The following is an 8,098-nucleotide window of genomic DNA, read 5'->3' as shown; positions in this document are numbered from 1 at the left end:
TAAGCCCTGTTTAATGACCTCTACAGATACTCAAAGTTAAAAATATAAAAATAAAAATCCACAGCTAGGTTCCACATATGGGAGAGGATATGCTGTGTTTGTCTTTTAGAGAATGGATGACTGCACTCAGCATTGCTTCTGTTTGTTTTTTTTTTATTTCTATACATTTTTTTTTCTGGAAATTTTATAATTTTACCTTTCTTTACAACTGAACAGTTTTTTAGAAGTAACATATTTTTATTCAGCTATCATCAGCTGATAGACATCTGTGCAATTTCCATTTTCTGCTATGGTGATTAGTGCAGCCAAGAACACAGATGAACACACAGCTCTATAATAGACTATGAGTCCTTTGGGTATATATCCAGAAGTTGTATATCTGGATCATGTGGTAGTTTACTCTTTAGGCTTCTGACTAACCTCCAGGCTGATTTCCACAGGATTGCCTTTCTCTCTCTCTATTTTTTCCTTTATTCGGTAGAAATAGTGGGGTTATGTTTGTTTGTTTGTTTGTTTTTTCTGTTCTAAGGTCTAGTCATCTCCTAAATCTGTTTTTATTTTTCCTGAGTGAAAAGTATTTGTCCTAAAGTATCATGGCCAGCTTCCTCTTCCTTGTCCGTAGTCTTGTCCACAATTAATGTTATTAAAAGATGATACCGGTGGACAGAGGTATATAAAACATTTAATATTTATAAGCACAAAGCCAATAAAGTCCCAAATTCTGAAAAAAATATTATATGAAATGAAAATAGGAGTTCCAGAGAGGCAACATACAGGTAAGTGAAAAACAACACAAGAGATAAAAATAAATTATGCTGACATCAGGAAGAATATATTTCACACCAGTTCAAAAATAAACATGAAAATGCTACATAGTAGCTTTTTGGCAGCTGGTTTAGTGAAATGGCTAGGGTTACAGTAACAACAGATTGGATTTTACAAAGAGATAATTATTACTGATAGGAAACAACAGCTGTGCAGTAGCAAATTCCATCAAAATTTCTCCTAAAAAAGAGAGAATAAATGAATATATTGAAAATAATATATACTACTTAGTATTCCATCTTTAAAATACTGGTCATAGGTATTTTAAGAACACTTGTACTTTCAGGGCCCATTAATTTCCACTTATCAATGAAAAGATAATAAAAATAAAACCATAGATAACAGTTGATTCTTTGCGTGCACATTGATTATTATATTCTTAGATACTATATTGATAACCATTAGACTTACCATTCTTAACATTGCTTACACACAGATGAGAGAGAGAGAAAGAAAGTGGCAGAGATAGAGAGACAGAAAGGGAGAAGGAGAGTGATTGAGCCAGAGAGAGCGAGAGCGAGAGAGAGACAGAGACAGAGACAGAGACAGAGAGACAGACACACACACACACACACACAGAGAGAGAGAGAGAGAGAGAGAGAGAGAGAGAGAGAGAGAGAGAGAGAGATTGTATTGTTGTAAAGAAAAGTCAACATCCAGAAAATAATTCTGATTTTCCTCTGAGTGTACCACAGGTAAGTCAACTGCAGACATGTGTTCATTTTATATCTGCTTGTCCCATGATTCTGAGAGCACCTCACATTGGAATTATTGCCTTCATTGTTTTACATTGCAATAAATATTAATCTAGGTAAACAGGAGAAGCAAACTAGTTTGTGTAGCAATATCTCAAAGGCAAGAAAGACCTTCTACTAATCTTTTCATTATTAAACATTTATTTTGCTTCAATATGTGTGACTATGTCAACACATGTCATGTGTGTGTGTGTGCATGCCAAGAGAGACTTGAAGAGGGTATTGGATCCTGCAGTGCTGGAGTTTCAGGAGCCCAAGAGCCACCTGTGTTCAGTGCTGGGAACTGAGCTCTGATCCTCTACAAGAAGAAAGGTTCTGTTAAACCTCCAGCCAACTCTCCAACCCTGCAGTCTTTTTAACCTAGAGGAAATATTTGATAGTGTTTCCAAGCTCTTACAAGACAATACTTGCAGTAACAGCTGAATGCTAAGAATTATCTAAATTCACAGCTCACTCATGACTTTTCCTTGCATATAGAAGAAGCTGTGTGATTAAATTTGGCAAAGGCTTTCAGAAAAGAAGTAATTGATGACTTGTCTCTTTCACCCAAACTGCAGAGGTTGTGAAATCAGAGGGGAGATCTAATAATGATAGTAAATTCCTTCTACTGCATCATTGAATGACTGCAAAGAGAACTGTCTTAGCACCAATGTTGCATAAACAAAAAAGAAACATTTTTTTTTTTTTGGTATTAAATCCTGTAGATTTGGAGATTACTCACTCTCTTGACAAAACTATAGCTTTATTCCAACAAAGGATTACAAGTCTCACATCTCAAACAAGCATTCCAAACATGCTCTGGGACTTCCAAGCATGTCTATATCCTCATATGTCTTTTAAAGCTTTTAATGTTTTATCCAACCACATCTACTGAAATGAGTATTCTTGAAAACATAAACTCAAACTTTACCTTTATAATAAATTTATAAAGACTTTCTATATTTAGTTTATTCCCCTGTTGATCTGAGTTTACCTTCTGAAAGACCCCCGGAGGAGATCTTCCCTCAGGAGAGACCCCAAGTCCAAGGAACACACCGAAACCATGGATCAGATGCAAACAGCAAGAGGGTTTATTCAGATACACAGGTACCCGGGGCAACAAAGTCTCAAGGAGGACTTCCGCGCCCTCCTTGGGTAAAGGGGACTTTTTATAGGATCCCAGGGGCAGAGGCACGGTTACAGAAGCGAGAAGCATAGTTACAGGGTTCCCATTGGTTGATTCAAAGAAGGCCAGGGTGAACTTGGGGACATATTTTTAATTCTCGGAAATTTGATGTGTGTGGCTGACTTGGCCTTGGGGGTGCTTTCCCAGCCCAACTGTTTACTCCCCAAGGCCAAGTGGCCAACCATAGATATCTTATTTTGACTCAACGGTTTCTCTCGCAGGGCGGGTGTTCAGGGTGGGTGTTTCCTTGGTCCCAGGCTTTTGCAGCTGGCTGATTACGGTTTATGCCAAGTGGTTTATCTAAACGTACATTTTGCAGTTAGGCCAAGGACGCCCTGTTTTTCTGGTACTTGCCTCGCAGAATGGTGTTTCTTATGCTAAGTAAAAGCCTGCTATAAGTGGGGTCTTTCATTCCCCCATTTTCTTCTGGTCCCAAAATGGAATCTTTCATTTTAGGATGGAGAATAAGGGGTCATCTCCATTTCTGACTGTCTTAGCCTCTGATATTGTTGGGTCAGGACCAAAGCCTGGACAACAGAAACCCTGTCCTTGACGAATTGTATTAATCTATTGAAGATGCATGGCCCAAATATTAAAATGAGCAGGAGGATGATTAGGGGGCCCATAATGGTGGAGACAAGGGTGGTGAACCAGGGTGACCTTTGGAACCATCCTTCAAACCATCCCTGTTGCGATTCGAATAGTTGTTGTCTCTGTTTCAATCTCTCTCTCAATTTAGCCATGTTATCCCTGACTATTCCAGTATGATCTGCATAGAAGCAACATTCTTCTTTAAAGGCCGCACATAGGCCACCTTCTTGTAGAAAGAGGATGTCTAACCCTCTCCTGTTTTGTAAAACAACTTCAGATAGAGATGTAAGGGATTTTTCTAGGGCACTTATAGATTCCTCTAGGGCCTGGATATCAGTATGCATGGCTGCTTGAAGTTGTCTAAATTGACTGGTCTCCATGAGGGCTGTAGTCCCCGTACCTACCCCCACAGCGATTCCCCCCATGGTGATCCCTCCCAACAACAGGGCTAGAGTTAAGGAAACAGGCTCTCTGGTGATGCCCCTCCTATTGTCAGGAGGGCTATCAAGGGGATTAAGGGGGCCCACGGGCGAGTCTTATCTTTAGTGGGTTTGGAGAGCGTCGAATCCTCCATGTAGACGTCTCGGTGTTCTCAGCTTCGTCGAGTTCTTTGGCAGCCTTTACATGCGACGCGTGGACCCAAGCTGCTATCCCGTCAACCTTGAGTGCGGTGGGAGTTGTTAACAAGATGGTGTACGGTCCTTTCCATCTCGGCTCTAGGTTCCTGGATTGATGGCGTCGAACCCAGACAGAGTCCCCAATCTTGAATGGGTGAGGCACCACCGGGCGGGTCAGTTGTTCCCGGTAGGCATCGGCCAGGGGTTTCCACATCACCTTCTGTACCAGTTGGAGGGCTTGGAGGTGCGCCTCCAAGGTAGGGCTAGTGGCAAAAGAGGAGATATCAGGGTGAAGGAAATTTATAATTGGTGGGGGAGCCCCATACAGAATCTCAAACGGGGTGAGGCCATGGGGCCCAGGAGTATTCCGGGCTCGGTAAAGGGCTAGTGGGAGTAGGAGCACCCAATCTCTAGTGCCAGTTGCAAGCGTTAATTTGGTTAAAGTCTCCTTAATGGTTCTATTCGCGCATTCTACCTGTCCTGAGCTCTGGGGGCGGTATGCACAATGGAGTTTCCAATCGATCCCCAATAGCCTGGCCACCTTCTGACTTACCTGGGAGACGAAGGCGGGCCCATTGTCTGACCCCAATACCTGGGGCATTCCATACCTGGGAAAGATGTCATCCAGGAGTTTCTTGGTTACCACGTTAGTGGTCTCCTTCTTGGTAGGGAAGGCCTCTGTCCATCCTGAAAAGGTGTCTTCCGCCATCCGGAGGGCCTGGGTTAGCGCAACCAGTTCTGCCTTTTGGGCCGATGTACCGGGTGGCAGCGGCGCCCAAATTACCTCTGATTCGGTGGTGACGGCTGCTCCGGCCCTCCGTTCTCCTTCTTGGAGGAAGCTGCTCCCATCCGTAAACCAGATGAAATCTGTCCAGATGCCAGCTGAACCTTTCTTTCGGTGGTCCATCGATACCTTCTGCTACCCGTGGCCCCCTGGACCAAAACTGTGCGGTCACTGAGAGAGCCTCCGGTATGAGTCAGGACTGAATGTTGAGCCCCGGTGTCCACCAAGAAGGTTACTGGCTGCCCCCCAATCTTGAGAGTTATCCTAGGCTCGGGGGGGGGGGCTCCTGGCCTTGACTTCCCTAATCCTCCAGATTGAGGAGGTCCGTGGCCCTTGGCTTAATTCTCCGAGACCCTTGAGGTTTCCTTGGGCAGTCACGAGCCCAATGTCCCTTCTCTTTGCAGTAAGCACACTGGTCTTTGTCAAGCGGTATCCTTCTTTGATCTCCCATCCTAACTCCCTCTCTGCCCTGTCCCTGAGATATTACAGCAGCCAGGACTTTATTTATTTCTCTATGACGTTTCCTATCCCTTTCTTCCTGTTTCTACCACATCCTCTCCTCCCACTCTTCGGGAGTTTCTCTTTTATTAAACACTTTCTCTGCTTCTTTCAATAAATCTGACAAACTGAACGAATGCAATCCCTCTAGTCTCTGTAATTTGGCCCTTATATCTGGACTTGACTGATAGATGAAAGACAAGATGACGCCTGGCGCCTGTCCTGGATCTTCTGGATCATACGGGGCATACATCCTATAGGCCTCTTTGAGTCTTTCCAAGAATGCTGCCGGCGTCTCATCCTTTCCCTGGATCACATTTCTAACCTGAGCCAAATTGATAGGGCGTCTAGTAGCCCCCCGGAGACCCTCTAAGAGCAACTGGCGATAGAGACGTAGGTGCTCCCTACCTTCTGGGGTCACGAAGTCCCAGTTCGGGCGGGTGAGGGGAAAGGCTGCATCAATGATATTAGGCAATTGGGTGGGTCTTCCATCGTCTCCAGGAACCTGCTTCCGAGCCTCCAAGAAGACTCGCTGCTTCTCCTCCACCGTCAGGAGGGTCTGCAATAACTGCTGACAATCCTCCCACGTAGGCTGGTGGGTCATTAAAATGGACTCAATCAGGTTAGTCAAGGCAACAGGGTCCTTAGAGAAAGGAGGATTATGCTGCTTCCAGCTGTAAAGATCAGAGGCCGAAAATGGCCAGTATTGGAGCTGGTGATTGGGGCCCTCTCGGAGGGGGAAGGCTCTGGATTCTTTGGCTGGTTCGTTGCGCTTTCCTCGGAGGCGACCGGCAATTGGGGAGGGAGCCGGAGCCTCATCCGCAATTGGGGAGGGAGCCTGAGCCTCATCCTCCCGCTGTCCCTGTAGAGGATGTGCGGGGGCCGCCGGTGGTTCTGGTGCCGCTGCGGGGGCTGCCTGTTCCCCTGGTCCCCGATTCCCCGGGCATGGCAATGGGTCCTCTGTCAGGAGGTCAATAAGAGGTGTATTGGGGTCAGGGGGAAGGACAGGGGTCTTAGGGGGATCCTTTCGTGGGAGAACAGGGTAAAGGGAGGAGGCAAATGTGAGGCTCAAGGGGGTGGTGACAATCTGTCCCATGGCTGTTTCTAGGAAGAGAATGGTTAAACAGAAAACGAAAAATGACAGACAAACACAAATAAAGCTAACACGCGCTGCGCGGCTTTGGTTCCAAACTGAAAGCAAAAACTCAGAAAGAGAGTGCGAGGGTCCGGACCCCTCATCTCCTACCAACACCACATATCCCTCGGATACGTGAGTGGCCCCGAAAAACCGTGCCCCTGAGGGGACTTCAGACACCCGTGGAACGTCTTCCAGGGTGCTGGTGGGCGAAGTCCGAGCTCGTCAGCTCCTTCAGCCCCACCGCCACAGACAGATTACCAGATGCGCGCAGACAAACAAGCAACAGTCAGACAAGACAGGGATGACATATACCAAGGCCGGCTGGCTTACCTACTGATGGTGGGTCGGTGGTCCCAGGGAGGGGTCTCTAATCTCGGTGGGACCTCCAATGAAAGACCCCCAGAGGAGATCTTCCCTCAGGAGAGACCCCAAGTCCAAGGAACACACCGAAACCACAGATCAGATGCAAACAGCAAGAGGGTTTATTCAGATACACAGGTACCCGGGGCGACAAAGTCTCAAGGAGGACTTCCGCGCCCTCCTTGGGTAAAGGGGACTTTTTATAGGATCCCAGGGGCAGAGACACGGTTACAGAAGCGAGAAGCATAGTTACAGGGTTCCCATTGGTTGATTCAAAGAAGGCCAGGGTGAACTTGGGGACATATTTTTAATTCTCGGAAATTTGATGTGTGTGGCTGACTTGGCCTTGGGGGTGCTTTCCCAGCCCAACTGTTTATTCCCCAAGGCCAAGTGGCCAACCATAGATATCTTATTTTGACTCAACGGTTTCTCTCCCAGGGCGGGTGTTCAGGGTGGGTGTTTCCTTGGTCCCAGGCTTTTGCAGCTGGCTGATTACGGTTTATGCCAAGTGGTTTATCTAAACGTACATTTTGCAGTTAGGCCAAGGACGCCCTGTTTTTCTGGTACTTGCCTCACAGAATGGTGTTTCTTATGCTAAGTAAAAGCCTGCTATAAGCGGGGTCTTTCACTTCTAATATCAGGCATAGACTTTTACCAGATGCCTCAGCTTGTTCTGTGATGTCAAAATAGAAAGATAGATAGATAGATTAAAATGAATAAATAAATAAATAAAATTTTAAAAATGAGAAAAGAACAAGATGGAATAAGAAAGCTAAGATTATTACTGTTTAAAAAAGACATGTTTATGCTGGAGAGCTCACCCTGGTGGTGAAGACAGGGGAGAGCTGGCAAGCTACCCAACCCTGCAGCTACCCAGGCCCAGAACCAGGATTATGTGTTGGCCCACCCCAACATTCACCACCTTCTGTGATCTCCTGGAGTGGGGTGGTCCTGTAGAACCAGAGCTGCATGATCTCCATGGCACAAGGCAGCAACAGGATAACCAGGAAGAGTCCCAGTGACTGCCGAGCATCAATGGGAATGGTAGAGATCAGAGGCCTCAAACCGGAGCAACGATTCTTCGTCATGAATGCCTGCATGATGTAAAGACGTGTTGATAAAGAGGTTTACTGCATGACTTACTGTGTCACACTGCAGCTTTCATGACAAGATTTCCCTTAAATTTTATTTTGTTTTATTTATGTATTTATTTATTATTTATTTATTCAGTTATTTTGGCCGGGGAGGTTGCAGGATCAGAGTGCAGATGCAAGGAGATAGAGGGGAGATGGGTGGGATAAGGATACATGATGTGAAAGACACAAAGCATAAGTAAATAAAAAGTTTAAAAAAAGACCGATGCTT

At 45.6% G+C, this 8,098-nt stretch overlaps 2 protein-coding genes across 2 annotated transcripts; both read right to left on the bottom strand.

Moving 5' to 3' along the window:
• Positions 1–3,849: 3,849 nt before the first annotated feature.
• On the bottom strand, positions 3,850–4,860 carry LOC131924586 (protein NYNRIN-like). The gene has a single exon (XM_059279875.1). It carries the CDS (start codon positions 4,858–4,860, stop codon positions 3,850–3,852), a length of 1,011 nt encoding a protein of 336 aa, XP_059135858.1.
• A 13-nt stretch (positions 4,861–4,873) lies between these two features.
• LOC131924585 (uncharacterized) lies at positions 4,874–7,821 on the bottom strand. Its single transcript, XM_059279874.1, has 2 exons — positions 7,656–7,821; positions 4,874–6,339 (listed from the first exon to the last, which is right to left on the bottom strand). The coding sequence occupies exons 1-2, from the start codon at positions 7,819–7,821 to the stop codon at positions 5,282–5,284; spliced, it is 1,224 nt and encodes a 407-aa protein (XP_059135857.1). The 3' UTR covers positions 4,874–5,281.
• Between the last annotated feature and the right edge of the window lie 277 nt (positions 7,822–8,098).

Source organism: Peromyscus eremicus, chromosome 14 (assembly GCF_949786415.1).
Source record: "Peromyscus eremicus chromosome 14, PerEre_H2_v1, whole genome shotgun sequence".
In the NCBI taxonomy this organism is placed as follows: Eukaryota; Metazoa; Chordata; class Mammalia; order Rodentia; family Cricetidae; genus Peromyscus; species Peromyscus eremicus.
The sequence above is the reverse complement of the archived record's forward strand: the minus strand, read 5'-3'. Positions and strand labels throughout refer to the sequence as shown.

Bases quoted from the DNA above. Each gene is read 5' to 3' on its own strand.
- LOC131924586 (XM_059279875.1), bottom strand. From the start codon at position 4,860: ATGGACCACCGAAAGAAAGGTTCAGCTGGCATCTGGACAGATTTCATC.
- LOC131924585 (XM_059279874.1), bottom strand. From the start codon at position 7,821: ATGACGAAGAATCGTTGCTCCGGTTTGAGGCCTCTGATCTCTACCATT. The intron at 6,340-7,655 runs GTGGTGAATGTT...TTCTCTTCCTAG, and splicing joins ACTCCAGGAGATCACAGAAG to AAACAGCCATGGGACAGATT.